The sequence below is a fragment of the Emys orbicularis genome, chromosome 9 (assembly GCF_028017835.1).
Source record: "Emys orbicularis isolate rEmyOrb1 chromosome 9, rEmyOrb1.hap1, whole genome shotgun sequence".
Lineage (NCBI taxonomy): Eukaryota > Metazoa > Chordata > Testudines > Emydidae > Emys > Emys orbicularis.
The window spans coordinates 79,737,860-79,757,272 of record NC_088691.1 but is presented as its reverse complement, the minus strand read 5'-3'; the positions used below and the strand labels follow the sequence as shown (position 1 = coordinate 79,757,272).

The following is a 19,413-nucleotide window of genomic DNA, read 5'->3' as shown; positions in this document are numbered from 1 at the left end:
GTTCCTGATTTATCCTCACAATTGAAAATAGGACATGGAAGGAGAAAATAACATTGACTGAACTCAGGATGGCAAACAATTAGGCCCTAATCCTGAAAATGACTCGGTCTGGACCTCTGTGCTTCTGTGCAGAACTGTGGGAACCAATGCATGTGCTAGTACTGAGTCACATACAGAATCTGATCTTCAGTGTTTGTCGTTGTATCATTTTCAGAACTGTCCTTTTACTAGAGACCAGAACTGAAGGTGTCAATAGAATGATATACTTACATTTTCATGTTTCTTGTTTTAAATATGGAAAAGAAACAGCAGAAAAATAGATGCCTCTTATAGATGGGCATACTTACTAGAGAGCTGTTTTTGGAGTTGTCTGACTAAAGCAGCCGTCTGCTGTTGCTGCTGTGTCTGCTGCAAACCTTGTCTTGGAAACTGCAACAGTAATACCAGAGAAGATGAAAAATGCTCACACAATTCAGAATGACGCATCAATGTCTTATCAAAGGAGCATGGTATATGCCTCTCTCAAAACACACAAAGGGAAAGCTAAGGTTTATATTATATCTATATATATTAAAAAACTAGCATGCTGAATTTAACATATCACAGTATACATAGGTATTAATGAACTGGGGACACAGGAAATTCTTCCTGGACTACCTGGCTCACCAATCCCTAGCCTGAGTAGTAAGCAGTTTGTAACAAACATCAGGACTGAATATGTATAATACCCTGAAAAGACCTCCCTAACAGCTATCATACTGGCGCTCAAGGGAACTGCACCTCTTGTGTTGTTACTGTAGACACTGGAGGAGGAGGAGAATGGGCCAGGAGCTCTTCAAGACTCTCTCCACTTCCTTCTCCATCACCTCTCTTTAATTTCCAGTTTGTCTCCAAATCTCTGGTGTTCCACTGCTGTCACTAATATTATTACATTGCAGCTGGGAGCTTACTTCCCAGCATAGATAGACAGACACACTAGTTTGCTTGAGCTAGTGCACTCAAAATAGCAGTGTAGCCAAGGGCAGCTTTCTGAGTACAAATCCACTGGAAACCTTCAAACATACTCAGGCAACTTCAAACATACTCATACTAGCCCAAGCTGCCACTCCTGCCACCCCCAGCTACACTGCATTTTTTTTTAACATGCTAATTTAAGCAGAGCTAGCGCTTGTCTGTCTGCCCAAGCAGTGAAGCATACTCCCAGCTGCAATGTAGATGCTGGGACGCACTGCAAACCCAGTCAGAGATTTTGGGCATGCACAGAAAATAGCAGACAAGGAGATAGAAAATTCTATGTAACAAAACAAAATGTGCCAGTGAAGCTCTGGAGCTTGTGCAGACCCTCCTGTCACCGAGGCTATTGTTCCTTGGAGTAGGGTGACCAGACAGCAAGTGTGAAAAATTGGGACGAGGGTAGGGGGTAATAGGCGCCTATATAAGAAAAAGACCCAAAAATCAGGACTGTCCCTATAAAATCGGGACATCTGGTCACCCTACCTTGGAGAGAGAGATAATTTTGGAGCATTTATACATATATTTGTCTTTCACATTCTGGAAGTCAAAACTGCTCAGACTGTCCTATCACACCTTAGGGAGAAGCAGATGTTTCTTTTCAGTTTCCCGAAGTGTTAACAGTAAAAAGAAAAGAAAACTTTTTCACCTCCTGAATATGCCATATGCAACTGGCAACAAAAGCAACTAGAAAGAGATTTCTGCAGATCGATGATGACAGAATATGACAAAATTGTTGGTAATAAATGGTGAAGACACATGGAACAAAGAGTGTTGAAGTTTATACAATAAATTATGTGCTTTCCTCAGTCCCTGAAATCTTCTAAATTTCCCATTGGGTTATCAGATCTCACACATGCATCCAGCCAGACACAAGGCATAGATTCAGTCTTCTTCTGCAAATAGACCATCCATCTTTCCTACCTTTGCAGTGAATGGCATTCATCCAGGAAAGTACTTTAAGTGATTTGATCATCTGCCCTGTCCAAAGCTGACAAAAGGTCTGTTGGTTTTGATTGTATCATTTGTAAGTAACAATTACGTTTTGACCAAGTGTAATAATTAAAATTTCTGGTACTAGTGTGAGTGTGGAGGGGAGAATGATGTTTTTTCCACTATGACACTACAAATGAAATTAAAGGGTTCTGCACACAACTTGCTAGGTGGTGATTGTGTCCTCAATTCCCTTTGACTTCAGTGGGAACTGAGGACGCCCAGAACCTTTCAGGATCAGACCAACTCTGCCCATATGAAACAAAATAACAGTGATGAGTCTGATTCTGATCATGCTTACGCCGAGGAGAATCAGGTGCAAGTTCTTTCAAGTAAATGGAATTACACCAATAGAAAACTGGTGGGAGATAAACCTTAAGGGCTAAATTCTGCTCTCAGTTACTCTGGGGTTAGACCAATGTTCTTTCATTGACTTCAGTGACGTTACTCTGTATCTATACTGGCACAAGATCAGAATTTGGCCCTAAATTAGTCTTTCCATCAACATGCATTGCTTCCCTAGCCCTTCTACACAGGAGTCTGCCCGTGTCGCTAAAAGCTGTGTAGTGTAGACAAAGCCTTAGTAAGGAGATCTTTGGTGTGAAAGGCTTTGCAAAAGAAATATTGTGATAGAACTGCCACGCCACCCACTCTTGGAATTTGGTGTCATGACCCCTGTAAACCAGGTTACAAAAGAAAAATGTTTCAAGTCCCAGCTTCATGCAGCCTCATGCAAATGGTAAACAACAAAACAGGGTAATTTTCCTTACGCTTAGACCAAATGAAATTTTTTTTAAAAGGGTCCTTTCAGTGATTAGACTGAGCCTCTGGGAACCAATATCGTCCTTCTGAATAAGCTAGGAAGTTTCTCTTCAATGTGGGTCTGGGTCGGATTCAGAAGCCTCCTGGGCTCACAGGAGACAAAAGAAGCTTTCTCCTCCTTTTCAGAAGCACCTTTCAGTCACCCTGAAAAACTCTCAGGGCACAAAAGATCATTTTAATTGTTTACAAATCTATTTTATGTAGAGCATTGTGTTGTGCTTATTGCAGGGAGATGTATTTCAGTGTCAAGAAAATACAAAGAAGATCCAGTGCTTTGAAGGCCATGGCAGGCGATACTAGGCTGTCCTCAACCATGGTCCCAAAGCAGTGTTAACTCTGAGTTACTTTAGCCATATTGAAATTGGGGCAAGGAGCAATTTCCACCCTTGCCTTCTCTCAGCTCCAGCCCCAGCTCTCTCTCCGAGACTCATTAAGCCTGCCAGTATGCTTGCTAGTATGTTAACTCCTCATTGATACGCTAGCCCTGCTGTGTTGCACCACCTGAAGCGATTCTGCCTCTAAGGGTATGTCTACACAGCTGATGTTAATGTGGCTGTGTAGTGGCAGCTCCAGCACTGGGAGAAAGCTCTCCCAGAGCTGTAATAAAACCACCTCCGTGAGGGGAATAGCTACCAGTGCTGGGAGTGCAGCGCTGAAACTTGCATTGCTCGGGGGGCGGGTTTTCACACCCCTGAGCGAAGAAAGTTTCAGCGCTGTAAGTGGCAGTGTAGACAGACCTTAGATGATTAATACTTTCTCTGTCAGACTCAAAGGCCCTGGTCACAGCTTGTTTAGCTGTACAGTACATGTCACAATCACTATTACTTTATGAGCTCAAAGACATGGGTCACAAAGATCATATTGTAAATCTAATGAAAAGTACTTTTTCCGTGTTATATGGTACAATCTTCAGCTCCTAACTGCAGTTTCAGGAGGAGCTGACACAGACATTCAAAATGCACAAGTTACGCCTATGATAATAAACCAGCTACCTAAGAAAAGGGCTAGACATGCTAACATCCAATTTAAACACAATACAAGCTGGTAACTTGGTTCCCCAGAATACACAAACTCTAGTTCAAAAACTCAGGATGCACAATTTAGTACTAAGGGCTGATATTTTCTTTAAACTTGCTCATTTAAATTGGTAACCAGTTTTTAATCTGGCTCTTTTTGTAGGGATCACATTTTTGTGCGGTTTACTCTTTTAAATTGAGTTCCTTTAGTTAGCTACTTTTAAAGGCACATATAACCAAGGATAGAAAGTTCTCAACATTCCAGTGTAAAAACACAAATGTAGTACATGGTAAAACAACATGTTGGCAGAAAATAACTCAATGGTATGGGAAGAGACCAGGTCATTCAAATGTTTTTACCAAGACACTTTCATACTTTAGATGTAATGAAAGGTCCAGTGTTCAGACTAACAAAGAAATATTCTGAAAGTTACTATGATTATATGGTACTCTCCATGCAACTGCAGCACATGACCAAACAGTAAAATGCATCTCTACAGAGTTACTATATGCTCAAGTCCTAACAAAAAAAAAAAAAAAAAAAACACACACAAAAAAAAACCAAGTGCTAGAACACACTTCCGGCACTATGCCATTACTCTGTTCTGGCTCCCCACAAAAACACCAGAACAGCCTTCCAGAGTGTTCGGCCACAGATCCTTTTTTATATACATTGAAATGTCAGCCAACAAGCAGCTATATCTTAGGCCTGGTCTACACTAACCCCCCAAGTCGAAGTAAGGTACGCAACTTCAGCTACGTGAATAACGTAGCTGAAGTCGACATACCTTACTTCGAACTTACCGCGGTTCAGATGCGGTCCACACGGGGCAGGCAGGCTCCCCCGTCGACTCCGCGGTACTCCTCTCGTTGAGACGGAGTACCGCAGTCGACGGCGAGCGCTTCCTGGTTCGATTTATCGCGTCCAGACCAGACGCGATAAATCGAACCCGGAAGTTCGATCCCCAGCCGCCGAACTAGCGGCTAAGTATAGACCAGCCCTTAGTTACAAAAGTACAAGAGAGTGACTATATTTTAACCAATTGGCTCACATTAGCAGTATATCAAGAAAACAACTTCTACGGGATTTAAACCCATTTATCTGTACTAGAGTCATATTTAGAGCTACAAACTGCAGTTTTTGATGAAATATGATAGTGGAATTTTCACTGTTTAAAATTAGCCACCAGAAGAGCCCATAAAATTAAGTAAATATAATACAAATATATTTAAACTGTCAAAGGAAAATATAAAGTGCCTTAGAATTCTAACTGGATTCTATTGTTCATATGAGAGTGCACACAGTTTCACAATCGGCCTCAATCATATACGTTATCCAGGGCCATCCTTAGGATTTATGGGGCCTTACACAGTATTATTAAACTGGTGCCCCTATGCTCCCCAGCAGGCCGCTGACCAGTGTGTCGAGGGGGCACAGCCACCACCCCCACCCATGGACCCCCAGAACACCCCTCCCCCCATTGCTGACACACCGAGCCGTACGCAGTGGCTCAAGGCAGGCAGGGTCCAGGGAGGGACTCCGCTCCGGGCGGTGGTGGGCTGTGCCGCCAGTGACTGGCTGCGCCGCTCTGGGCTCCCCGGGGCTGGGGCTGCAGAGGCGGAGGCTGGAGCCCTCAGCCGGCTGGCTGAGGAGCGAGCGAGGGAGGGGGCGGGGAGAAGCCCGCCGGCTGAGCGTGGGGAGGGGCCAGAGAAGAGAGGATTCCAGCCACGGCCAGTAAGGGGAATGGTGCCCCAAATTTTCGGGTGCCCTACGCAGCCGCGTATGCTGCGTATGCCTAAGGACGGTCCTGACATTATCCTGCTTTCACATAAAAGTTTTAAAACAAAAATCCGTATAAAAATGTAGGGCTACAACCATTAGCAATGCTGCAAAAAATTTCCCGTAAAGTTGAGTTCTCATAGCAAGTGAAGATAGTTCTTTATTACTCAATAACATGAGGAAATTTATAAAATACATGGTATATATGGAATATATGGTCAACATATGCAGCTGCAGTAAAATTTAAGTTCAGATATCTCATTCCTTCTAGGCTAATAAATGATCGGTTTACACCCTGGAACAGGGCCGACGAGAAGGGGGGGAATACGGTACAAATTACCGGGGCCCGGCGGTCTGGAAGGGGGCCTGGCGCCCGACTTCCACCCCCCCCCTCGTCGGCCCTGTTTAGCCGGTCGGGGCCTGGCGGTCCGGAAGGGGGCCCGGGGCCCGGCTTCCCTCCACTCTCGTCGGCCCTGTTTAGCCGGTCCGCCCTTGCTGGGGGGCCTGAAAAATTTTTTTCACCGGGGCCCGAACCCGCTCTCGGCGGCCCTGCCCTGGAATGGAGAGATTCCCAGTTCTCCAATATTACACCAGCCCTTGCTGTTATACCAGAGCTTGAAATAGTGACATTTTAATGTCTAGAATCCAAATAAGAATTTGAGAGGTTTTTAAAATGTATTGGTTATATTTTTATCTCTGTCTCCAAGTCTGCATAATAGGATTCATGGCCTTTCAGCACCCTGGTTTTACAGGGGGAATGAAATAAAAGTAAGACAGAGGGAGTTCCAATTACATTTTTAAAAAATTCTCAAACATTTCCAGAAACAGAGTTTCTTTTAAGTATGTGGCATATACTGAATCTAAGGCTACGGCTTCACTACATGGGGGGGTCGATTTAAGATACACAAATTCAGCTACGCGAATAGCGTAGCTGAATTCGACGTATCGCAGCCGACTTACCCCGCTGTAAGGACGGTGGCAAAATCGACCTCCGCGGCTTCCTGTCGACGGCTCTTACTCCCACCTTCGCTGGTGGAGTAAGAGCGTCGATTCGGGGATCGATTGTCGCGTCCCGACGGGACGCGATAAATCGATCCCCGAGAGGTCGATTTCTACCCGCCGATTCAGGCGGGAAGTGTAGACCAGGCCTAAGATAGTTTGGTGCAATATATAGGATGTATCAGCATGGGTAAGGTATAATCACTGCATTTGAGCAATATGGCCATCCCAAACTCAGGCTGATCATGATCATGATCATCATCACACACACACACACACACACACACACACACTATATTCAGAGCCTACGAACTAATGAATTTAAAATAATTACATGAATTTAGTGCTCACGAAAGTTTCCAGATTGACAGAAGTAGGCATCATTAATTATCTATCCAACAGTTTTGACGTGAGCAAGAGCAGATCCAACTTTCCCAATATAACTGAACACTGACATCTAGGGGTAACTGGGTAGTTCATGGTACACCAGTCCTAGAACTAGTGTTTTTAAAAGACAAACTAAAATGCTGAGTTTTAGGTAGACCAGGTGGGGCAAAGGATTAATACACAAGCCTTATGCTTCATGACACATGTTCAAATTTGGTCTTTATATTAAAAAGAAAAGATAGTCATTGGGTAACCTGTCTTAGCCACATCAGAAAACCTATCACTCCATTTGGCAAGATTGTCAGAGAGGACCATGGACGAAACTAGAGTTGTGCACATCAGCACTGACATGCAAAGGCAGAGTAGTCTGAGTAAGCTTATACAACACTTACTGGCGCTGTTCCTAGATTGCTTTACTTCCAGGAGTAGTAACATCTACCCCCTAAGTACCCTCAGACCCACACAAAAACGTCTGGTTTTAATATGTCTGCTTACCAAAGGCTGCTGTGGTTGCACTGCTTGGAGACCAAGTGCCTGCTGTTGACCCTGTTGTTGCTGCTGCAACTGAAAGAACATTGCCATGGTAACAACAATAATATGTATACATGTATTATATTATATAAATGATTAACAGCAATAGCAACAGCAGCGGCAGCCTTTTTATTTGAGAAGGCATAGCAGCCTCTCACTGTTCCAGGGATACATATCATGGAATTTGGCTTTTCATTACTTATCTTTCTAAGCTATGATTTTTGTATGCTTTTAGTGTTGGTTGAGGAAGGCGTGTTCCTCACTATAATATTTAGGAGCTGAACCCTACTGTTCTCTCCATTTGCACAATGCCGGCCACATCATGGATGATGAATAACAAATATTTACAATACAGTGTTCATAATATCTATCGAAGAAACATATTGAGGAAACAGATTAAAAGGCTGTTTGGTATAGTCAGCTGTTAACTGTATGCCCATATAAGTTTATCCATAATATTTTAAAATTAGTTATTGGCATTAGAGTTAAAGCATGAAAAGAATTATACCGTCACCAAAAACACAAAGTATTTTTAATATGTGTTGCTTTTACCTCTATGTCAACCCCAGTGTGGTGTTTTGGTTTTTAACTGCCAAACAGAGTTAACTACCAATTGGGGTACATCAACAAATCAGAATAATCGAAAATATTATAGACATGGGCTGTTTCCACCCAACTTTAATTCTGGCATATACATATTCTTATAGTCAAATAATACTGTAATAACCTAAAGCTATAAATTGTGTGTGTTGATTATTGCGATTGTCACAGCTCAATATCCTGAGGCACAGAGGAGGTTACTGGAGAGGAAAAAAGGCTCATCACAAATCTTTTGACAAATTAGTTTTATGCTGAAAAATGCTGATTCACTGGGAAGGTTTCTCAGGTCCAGGATGATATTTCTGTTGAAAACAAGAGAGAGACTGATCCCAAAATAGCCAATAGCCCAGTGATTAGGGCCCTAACCACAAGGCTATTGACTATTCTGGGATGGGTCTCTCAATCTCTCCTGTTGGAACTCTTCCACTTCGTATAAATAATTAAATATTCACTGGATTAGAGGGCAGGAGAGAGAGAGAGAGAGAGAGAGAGATTGACTCCACAGCATGGCAGCTAAGGTACTCACCTGTGACACGGGAGATCCAGGTTAAAGCCACTACCTGATTCAGAGAATAAGGCCCCACATACACTTTTCAAACACAACCAAGTGCCCCACCTGAAGGAGTCGCTGTTGTCGAATTTGCTGTTGTCTCTGTCTCATCTGTTCCTGAGGCAGCTGTACCGAGTTAAGGTTTGGGTGAGGAGCTGTGGTTGGTACAGTATCAAGTCCCCCTCCGACCAAGGAACTCTGTTGCAAAGGCTGATGAGTCAGTCTGAATGAGAAGAATCTATTTCAGGGTAACTATTTAATTTACAGACAAAGATCAAGTAAGTGTGAGTGTTCAACTCCCTGGATTAAAATGTGTTCTTTGTATATTTGAAACACAAGTTTTACAGGAAGATTGTATTTTCAAGCAAGAATATTTAGGAAAAAAGTATCCAATGGAAACATCTACAGTGCTATTATCTAATAACTGAACTGGATAGTAATATGTTGTTGAAATCAATATCTGTATATTAATTAAACTAAAGAGAAGAAATCCAGCTATTCAACTCTTCTGAGTTCGAATGAGCAGCCAGCTTCTACACTGCATGTAACATTCATTGTAGAACTGCACCAGCCTTACAATTTTGTTCTAGACAAAAAACATGTTAAGATGAACTTGAGGCTGAGAATATCAGTATTTTGGAATAAAAACATTGCAAGGATGATGTAATTATCCCCAAAACAAGCATTATAAACCCAGGACATTCAGAGTTAAGCTTAAACTTAAAAGAAATCCAAGCCTGTTAAAGTATGGAAATGCACAACCCAAACAACCTCAACTCTGCCCTCCAGCAACACCATGCATTAAATGTACAACTCTGATTAATACACATTCGTGTCTGTAGTCCTAGATTAAACTGATTTTTGAACACGCTAAATATTTTTAAATTTCCCCCCATAATAATATGATGCTGTGCCTAAATTGGAAGTGATTTAGGCACATGAAATTTGGCCTCAAAAGGGGCATTTTAGTCTGGGGATGGTTTAGAACTGAATTCACACAGAGAAAGAAGAACATCATGTGTGATAGGGAATAACAACCTATGCCCTGCTGCCTAACTGATAAATCAGTATTACTCCAGAATATGTGAGATAGAATTCAGTGTGGGACATGTTCTCATGGTGTGCATGAGCTGGATTTCGACATGAAGATTAATGCTTATTTATTTGTAAACTGATTAAATAAAACTGTGGTTAGTGTATTCCAATTGTGGTGTAATTTAGTAATGAGAAGCAGGCGAGGTAAGGACACGCCAAAGTTACAGTAAAAATTGTAAATCCACCCAAATTAGGAGATCTCTCATTGGTTGGACACAGAGGGAGACAATTCATTTCCCTAACAGGATAGTTAGTTTTGGAACATGGCCAAGGCTTGGCCATTTTTGTAACAAATCCAAGATGATTAATGCTTTGTTGTTAGCAGCCCATCATGCAGTCATCAGAAGATGGAAATTATCTCTTCCCCAACAGAAGAAAAAGTTGGACACAAGCTTGATGCTGTTGCTGAGATGAAAAAATGGATATTTAACCTTAAGGATAAAAATCAGTTACACTACAATGCGTGGGCCAGGATTACAATTTTTAACAATGCTGAGGACATTTAAAGTGAACTGTGAAGCAGAACAGACTGAGAGCACTTCAGGGAAATGACTGTTCTACTTCTACTTGTACAGCATCAAGCACAACGAGACCTGATCCTGATCAGGGCCTCTTGGCACCACTCCAATCAGGCTAGGATTTTCAAAGGAGCCAAAGGAAACTGAAGATCTAAATCCCAATGAATTTTAATGGAATCTGGGTGCCTAACTCTCCTAGGCTGTTTTGAAAATCCCAGCAGAAAGAGATTTAGAAAATGTCTTTTATTGTTCCATTGGTGTGCATAAAAATGGCCTTAAACTTTTTATTTTTTATTAAGTTGGGGGAAGCGGTGGTTACGTTTTTTGCATGATTTGAAATATATCAAGTCCTCAGAATGCCCACCCTGCTGGAGAGATCTCTGGAGTGTCTGGGTGATGGGCATGAGGCTGGAACCTGAAATGCAGCTAGCATTCCCACCACTGGGAACAGAAGGGATACTGATTCTGAGATCATGTCATGATAAAAATTAAGTTTTAAGGTAAAATTAAAAATACAATATTTTAATACCTATATATTTGTTTCTACAATATATTTAAAATAGTGTCTTTAGCCAGGACTGATAGCTACTTAGTTTTTCTAAGCAACCAGTTCACCTACTGAAAAATAGAAAAGTTCATGAATGCAAAAGTTTATGTAAACCAGCAACAAGCCTTTTTTATTTTATCCTGTGGACCTATGCAACTCCCACTGAGGTTATTATTAATTATTATTATTTTTACAGAAGCACCTTTGGGCTAGGTATCACACTTTCAGGATAACTGCCCCGTACTCCCCTCACCTCCATGCCCCTCCCCCCTGGAGTACCCAGTCAGGTCTCAGGCCTCCAGCCATGATCTGTCTTTGGGAAGGGGCCCGTGTCCCACTCCCTTCTGACCAGGGTTTAAAGCTGTACAGCTCCCTGCTATACAGTGTGATATCCCCAGCACGCCAGTCTGCCTAATGGCCAGAGCCCATGCTTTGCTTTCTTGCCTCGGAGAATGACTAGCATATGCAGCAGTTATATGCTACTACACAGCTCTTTCCCAGCAGAATATATTTATTCTTAGGGCAAAGCATCACAGAGAAAACACATAAAAAAACTTCCTAAAGACTTACTAAGCATACCAGAATTCGCCGATCTTCCACATGGGGAGCATGGTAGGCCAGAACCCCTTCCTATCCTTCAAAAATCCTGTCAGTTTGCTCACTCAGAAAGAAGGCCCTCAGTCTGTTTAAACTCACCCTTTAAATACCCCACATTTTCTCTTTGTTGCTTAGTCAGTGACAAACCCAGCCTGAACCAGCATATGCAAATCCCAGGAGCTAGTGCTTCTCCAAAGTTGTTTACAGCCCCAGGGGTAGTCTCCCCCTACTGTTTTTAGTTCCTATCGGAGCTGTGGTAACCCTTCCCAAGGAGTAGGAAACAAACCTACATATATCATTCATAAATTTAATACAGTGGTTCTCAAAGATACTGCATGGCATTGCAATATCTGTACAAGCACATAATGAGACAGTCCCTGCCCCAAAGTCTTTACAGTCTAAAAATACAAACCAAAGTGTGCAAGAGGAAACAGAGGAAAGGAAGGGGAAACAATTTGCCCAAGGTCACGCAACAGGATAGCTGCAGAATCCAGGAATCCTGATGCCCAGTTCAGTGCCTTATCCACTAACCCATTCTATCTCATTAACAGGAAAACTGCCATTGACTTCACTGGAAGCTGCATCAGGCCATAAGTTATGAAGCATATTTTAGAAATATTTTATAGTCCTAGGTCAAACATGAAGCTTTATTCTTAGAGTTTGAGAATGCTCTACAATACCCAAATCAGCATATTATACAAGATTAAAATCAGGTATTGTACATGTGTTAGTCTCTAAAACCTTGGTTCAGATTAGTCATTTTGACTGTGATGACTTATATAACTAAGAAATGGAATTAACGTGCTTCATGTTGACTTTGAAACATAACATCTGCAGCAAAAGAAAGCCAAACAACTATTCTATCCTCAAGTCCCTGCAGTTAACGTGACCTCAGAGATGCTTTCAACAAAGCGTGGGAAGACTTTTAAAGTGTCCTTTTAAAAACAGGCTTTTGAATCATATCTATCCCATCACAATTAGGGATAGATAAATTTGTAGAGACTGAGATTTTGCAAATCTTGAAAACTTTTTTTGTTTTCAAAACAATTTTGAACAATTGCGAAACTTTCACACCTATAATTTAACTTGTTTTTTCAAGGAACATTTGAATAAAAATGTGCATTTCTAATTGAAGAGTAAAATGTGCTCCATATTAGGAACAGAAAAGCGCTCTAAAAACTAGGCTGGCACAAGTGACTGGCTGGTATGTACTGTGCCAGTGGGATTTTCAGAAGCACTTGGCATTGGTCTAACCAGGGCCGGCTCCAGGCACCAGCCTGGCAAGCAGGTGCTTGGGGCGGCCGCTCCGGAGAGGGGCGGCACGTCCAGCTATTCGGCGGCAATTCGGCGGACGGTCCCTCACTCCTGCTCGGAGCGAAGGACCTCCCGCCGAATTGCCGCTGCAGATCGCGATCACAGCTTTTTTTTTTTTTGGGCTGCTTGGGGCGGCCAAAACCCTGGAGCCGGCCCTGGGTCTAACACTGCTCTTATTGAAGCTGATGGTAAAACTCTCATGGGACTTCAATAGGAGCAGAGTTAGGCCAACACATGGCACTTTTGAAAATCCCAGCCTATATTTTCATTAGAATTTCCCTCTTTCCCCATCTCTCCATTGATTTAATTTCCATCCACTCTGCCTGCTTTCTGTTTCATTTCCCCCTCTTGATTTTTCCTTCTTCCCCTTAATGCTACTCCTCTGACAGTCTCTCCTAGGCAGAACATAAATGCCACCACATCTGAGCTGAACTTTCAAACTAGTGATGATCTAGTGCATTCAAACATAAGCAAAATAAAAGTGCCCTTTGCTAGTTCAATGAATGAGCAGATCTTGTGTTTCCTAGACTTTCCAGCATTTATTTCCCTATGGATCCTGCAGGATTTATGCATGTAAACCAGATTATGGTATTGTGTGACCTTGGTAAATTCTCTGTGTACTATGGATCCAAAATGCACTTATATACATAAGGGCTCCATTGTGCAGATGCTGCACCAATACAGAGGATGACCCAGTCTGTGCCCAAACAATTTACAATCTACAGTAGAACCTCAAAGATACAAACACCAGTTACGGAGTTCTTGACCGAATGGACACCCTCTGGAACTGGAAGTAATCAGGCAGCAGCAGAGAGAGAGAGAGAGAGACACACACACACACACAAAAGGTAAATACTTTACTGCCTCAGGGCTCTAGCCATGGGGCTCAGGGTTTTAGCCGGGGTGGGGTTAGGGCTGCAGCTGCAGAGTGAGGGGGGTCAGGGCTCCGGGAAGGGGATGGGGTCAAGGCTTCGCACCCTCCGGAGCACTGGGGCTTCAGCCCCGTGGCTCCGTTCCCAGCTTCAGCCCCGTGGGGGATGACGGGGCTCGGGGTTTTAGCTACGAGGGGAGCGCCGGTTTCATCCCCAGCACTCCCCCAGTAGCTAAAGCCCTGAGCCCCGGCGCCCCCCACCCAGCTGAAACTGGGAGTGAAACTGTGGGAAGCCCCAAGCCACGGTGCCCCCCAAAGGCAGAAGCCGGGAATGGAGCTGCAGGGCTGAAGCCCTGAGCCCCAGCATTCCCCCCAGATCTAAAGCCCTGAGCCCTGGTGCTCCCGAGGGTCAGAAGCCCTGACCTACCCCTGCCCAGAGCCCTGTCCATCCCCTCCCATACCCTGCGGCTGCAGCCCCAACCCCTCCACCCCGGTGGTCGAAGTCCATAACGTCTTGTTCAGAGTTACGGACATTTCAGAGTTACGCAAAACCTCCTTTCCCAAGGTGTTCATAACTCTGAGGTTCTACTGTAATTGAAAACAAGAAGCAACAAGCGACTGTAACAAACAATGGGTGGGAAGTGGGAAGGAGAACAAACGTAACAGCAGCAAGACTCGCCATTAACCTCATTCTGATTAATGGACATAATTTTAAATCAAGTATTAGAGCTATATATCAAGACCGCAAAGTCCCTGTGATATAATAAATCAGAAGAACATTTAAAGCCTTACCGCTGAGTGCCTGTTAAAGGCTGAATATAAGCAGCAGCCTGCTGTTGAATGTACCCACTTGGCTGTTGTTGCATCTGTCTTAGTCTTTCCATTAGAGCTGGATTGGAATGAGTTGCTGGATACGTTCTGGGGTTGTAGCTGGGTGAAAGCACTACACCACCAGCCTGCTGTTGTTGCAAAGGCATCTGAGTACTGTACATTGTGTATCCATGAGGCACAGTCTGCATGGAAAACAGCCCATGGTACAATTTAACAAAGGCCACATGTTCATCTCCTTAAGCCATTAAAGAAAAAAAAGGAACCTTTATTAAAAAGCAAAATCTGGACAATGGAGCCCTCAGTAAAACATTCCGCTGTCTAATTATACCAAACAACAATTACTCTTATATTTTAATAGTGTTTTTCTCTTTTTCTAATAGGCCCACTCAGCTGCAGTGTGAACACATTCATTTCCGTTTTTAATTTATATCTTGCCTAGTTATTCAGTGCTTAATCAGGAGTGGTGCCTGGGGTCTTCAGCACCAACACTTCTTTTCGGTATCAGTAGCATCATGATGACACAATGAGGGTAGCAAAGTCAGTGATCCCAACCTCACTCTAACCAGTCTGGATTTCAGACTCAATACCACAGTACGCATGGACTTTACAGGCAGATCATTAGGAAAAGATTAGAAGCCTGCCAAAAAGATTTGTTTGACTAAACTATGCAGGAACTAGAGAACTGTCAATAACTTTTCATTCAGGGTGAAATTCTAAGACTCACTACTTAAGTCCCAATTAAGCCTTTAATGAAAGTCTTAAATGGGATGTAGGGCACTGCTTGGACCCTCTGCACTGCGGTGAATTTCATGTGTATACCTTACAGCCTGTAGCAAATGTTCCATAGGAGTAGCTTAGTACCTGTGCCTGCTGTAACCCTGGGTACTGTGGAAGCTGGGAAGAAGGACGTACTTGCTGAGCGAAAATAGCAGCCTGATCTATTGGCTGGCCCTGAAAGACAAAGTACAAATCAAATAAAATCTGCTTATTCTACATCAAAGTCTTTCTGTTTCTGTCCATGGACCCAAACAGCTCATGCAGTTAAGTCTTACACTTATTTTATTAACAGAATTAACCAGTTTCCAAGCTTTTTCCTTCAAGAAAATTCTGTTTTCTGATACTGAACTGACCACTGAGCAATATGTGCATCTGCATCTGTCTCGGGGAGGAGGTGGTGGTGGTAAGAAAGGTTATCTTTTGTTCAGCTCAGAAACACTACTGTAAGCACAGCAATGCAGTGAAAAAAATCAACAATCATCAAGTCAGTAGAGAGGCTATAACTTAAAAACAAGGTCTGGAATACAACTGGCCCTTCTGGATTAAAAAGGTAATAAATTCTTGAGGGCAGTGCACTGAATTATGCAGGAGACGTATCAATACACTGAAAATCACTCACTTTAATATGCAAAGAATAACTTTCTGAAGCCATTATGATCAATTATTGTAAGAACTACCCCTCATAACAGAAAGCGCAAACAATGAAAATAAAGGACTATGATTATCATAAGGTGCTCAAATATTATGGTGAAATATAAATATAAATAGGCAGACAGACAATGCAACCATTTCCAGTATAGACTGAAAACACATGCTTTTGCTCATAAAGACCCCCATTTGATGATTTTAAATTGTCTCCTATATGTAAGTATATGAATTGTGACACAGCCAGTTAGAGTCCATACAAACTAAATGCACCCAAGCAAGTGAGGTCAGTGGTGCAATAGCAGAGTTCATTACAATTTAATTTTCAAAAGTGAACGCGTTAGTGGGGATGTCCCTGACAAATAACAAAACACTAAAAGATTTAAATTGCCACTTGTATACAGGTTCTGAAGGGAAGAATGATGAAGAAAATATTAATGTTGGGCACAAATTCGAGATCATGCAGGACACCAATTTGCAAGTGAAAAACGGAGAGAAGTATAATGAAACATATTTTTTCTGAGATTCTGAAGCCTCAAACAGATTAATTGGACAATTGTTCGAGTCACTACAGCCCAGATTTGTAGAGTATTTAGGTGTTGCTGTGCTGAGCATTGCAACCCCTAAGTGATTATGGAGCCTAAGTCTCATTTTCAAAAGGGATTTAGGCACTTAGGAGCCTAAATCCCATTGACAGTAGATAAAATTTAAGTTCCTCAGTGCCTAAATCCCTCTGAAAATTAGATTTGGCCTCCTAAATCAGTTAGGGTTGCAACACTGAGCGCTGCAACACCTAAATACCAAAAATCTGGGCCCAAGGTCTCAAGCCACCAAACATTTGTAGACATAACTAAAATTACAGGAGCTTTAAGGTTCGAAGCTTTTCATTCAGACTTTGGATTGAGCTTCACTTTCCCGAACCAAAAATCAACCAACCAACAAAAACCAAAAGCCCCAAAAGAAAAAGAAAAAATCAGATGTGTTATCACCACATACAAGCAAAACACCGGCACTATCATTCAAAGTCACCTGGACAATAATGTACTGCCAATAGCAATGTTGCCATGAGTGCCATCAGTGAGACAAAGAGTAATGCCACTTGGAGATACTGCCTCAAGAGCAACAGGAATTTTTCTTTATCACTCACTCTCATCCTGTTAATAGTCACATTGTTGGAAGCTATACAAACTATTGAAATGTGGTAGTAAATATATACAAAAATAAATAAAATAAATAAATAAACAGGCCTAAGTTTAACTATTATTTGGACACTGCCACAAAATCGTCAGGAAAACAGACTTGGAGCATAAAGAGATCAGTACGGTCTGAATGGACTCTGCACAGAGAGACTGTGACACTCTATACCTCAAAGCAGCCCCCGGTACCCCCATATTCACCACTGTCATATAATTAGGATATGTTTTGTACAAAGTATGCCTTGTGAGGTATCATTTTAAAAGTGTTGATGGGCTGAACATTAATATCCTGTTGGATTGTACGTGCTATCATTATATTAAAGTTAGGAAGTTTTGCTATGTGTGTGTTACTGAAATATGTTGTGAGATTGGGAACACTCACAACCAGCCTTTCAGGTGCAACAATGGAGTAGCCAGATGTGCTCATGGCCGATTAAAAGGAATTCCTTCTCCCAACAGCCATCCCAGAAGACTTCTCAGAGAGAGCATGTAGACAATGGACACTGCTTGACCAAAGGGGGCAGACCCCCACGTCACAAGCATGGATCTTTCCAGCAAGCTGGAATAAACTATTAAAGAAGAGAAGTGACGACATCACTTGACCTCTCTCTCCCCTCCTCCAACTCAACACCTGGAAGAAACGTCTGGAGGACAAAGACTTGGAACTGGAAAGGGTGGTTTTACCCCAGCTGTCAGAGTGAGGCATTGTTTGATTCAAATCCTGTCTAGTTTGTAGAACAGAGACTGCAAATGTATTTTGTTTCTTAAGTAACCAACTTTGATCTCTACGCTTGTTACTTATAATCACTTTAATAAATCTGTTTTAATTTTACCTAAAACAGTGTGTTTTGGTTTAAATGCTTGGGAAATCTCAGCTCAGTTTACAAAGGCTAGTGTGTGTCCTCTCCACACCAAGGAAGGTGCAGACTTGATAATGAACTTACGCTGGTCAGGCTTCTGACCAGGGAAAGACGGTACAGTTCTGGGATACAAGGATGGGGAGCAGTGTGAGAATTGGCTGGGGGCTCTCTATTGTTGGTTCATGAGTGACTGGCAAAGCATTCATGTAACTCAGTTGGGTGTGTCCCTGCCTATGGATGTCTGTGTAAGTGCTGCACCTGCCAAAGGTTTATGGCTTAACAATAGTATCACAATGTGAGAGCGATACCCCAGGTTGGTGGTACAGAGGGCTCAGCAGTCCCACAGTCCAGGGAACCCCGTCACAGAGACATTACCCTGAGAAGGGGTAACTGAGTTTGGCTGGAGAGCCAGACAAAGCCCTGAAAACTGGGGTTGGTTGTACTGTAACCTGGGAAAAGAGCAGCAGAAAGGGCTCAAGGCCTGAACCAGATGCCCACATTCTTTTCTAGGGGTTCAGTGGAATGTGTCAGCCCTTTGTCATCATTGCTTCTGGTTCTTCTACTGATAAATATGTCCAACTGGCAATGAAGTCAATGGAGAATGAAATTTTGTCCTCATTTAATAATGGCCCCATTCAACTCCCACTGAAATCAATGGAAACACTTCCATAAACTTCAGTGGGAGTTGGATTGAGCCCTAATTCATGAAGAAAATGCTGACTAGACGCATGATTTCACAGACACAACCAAGTTGTAGGCAGGAACCCCCAAATTTAATTACTCTTGTTCACAAAATTCATACGCAGACTTTTCTCAACAATTAAAAGGTACAATCTGAAGCCCAGCAGGCTATGTTTTATGAGTTTCAAAGCCGAGCATATTTTTATTTAGGACAACAGACTAAGGGGTACTACTTGAGCAATAAGGCATTAGGTCAGACAAGAGCTATCGGTATAGGCAAACATGAACTTTAAAACAAAAAGCTATTAGCGGGGCGGGATACAAATCAACTTTATTCAGAGCAGCAGGCAACCACAGGGAAAATTCCAATGCTGTGAGCAAGAATTCTGTGATTGTTTTTGATAAATTCTAAAGGCTTATCAGAACAGGCATTATTTAGTCAGGAGTAAACTAGCATGCAAGTTAATTGGTGAGAAATGGAATCGTGCATGCATGTAACAAAAATGAGCACTTCTGAGAGCGGATGCAAGCTTACAGTAGTAACAACATTATCTTATGATCTGATCACATATAAAATAAAATGCAGCAAAGCTCACTGCAACTGGAACTGAACTGAATACACTGTCTGGTAAGTTGTGTGGTCAGAAGTTATCTTTTATAGTAAGGCAATAGAATTGACACAGATCATTTAAGCAGCCTGAGCTACCCTCAGCCAGGTTGGCAACAAAATCTGTGTTTGGAAACAGAAAGCAAAACAGTAACACTTATTTCGACTATAAATATCATGGTTTG

At 42.3% G+C, this 19,413-nt stretch overlaps 1 protein-coding gene across 1 annotated transcript in view; it reads right to left on the bottom strand.

Annotated features, from left to right (window-relative positions):
- Positions 1-327: 327 nt before the first annotated feature.
- The window catches only part of MED12L (mediator complex subunit 12L), a 306,083-nt gene continuing 286,997 nt past the window's right edge, over positions 328-19,413 (bottom strand). The window contains exons 40-44 of the mRNA XM_065411423.1: positions 15,324-15,413; positions 14,424-14,644; positions 8,744-8,912; positions 7,504-7,566; positions 328-429 (exon numbers count right to left, since the gene is read on the bottom strand). Coding sequence (XP_065267495.1) covers positions 328-429; positions 7,504-7,566; positions 8,744-8,912; positions 14,424-14,644; positions 15,324-15,413 — 645 coding nt within the window. The remainder of the gene's footprint in view (positions 430-7,503; positions 7,567-8,743; positions 8,913-14,423; positions 14,645-15,323; positions 15,414-19,413) is intronic.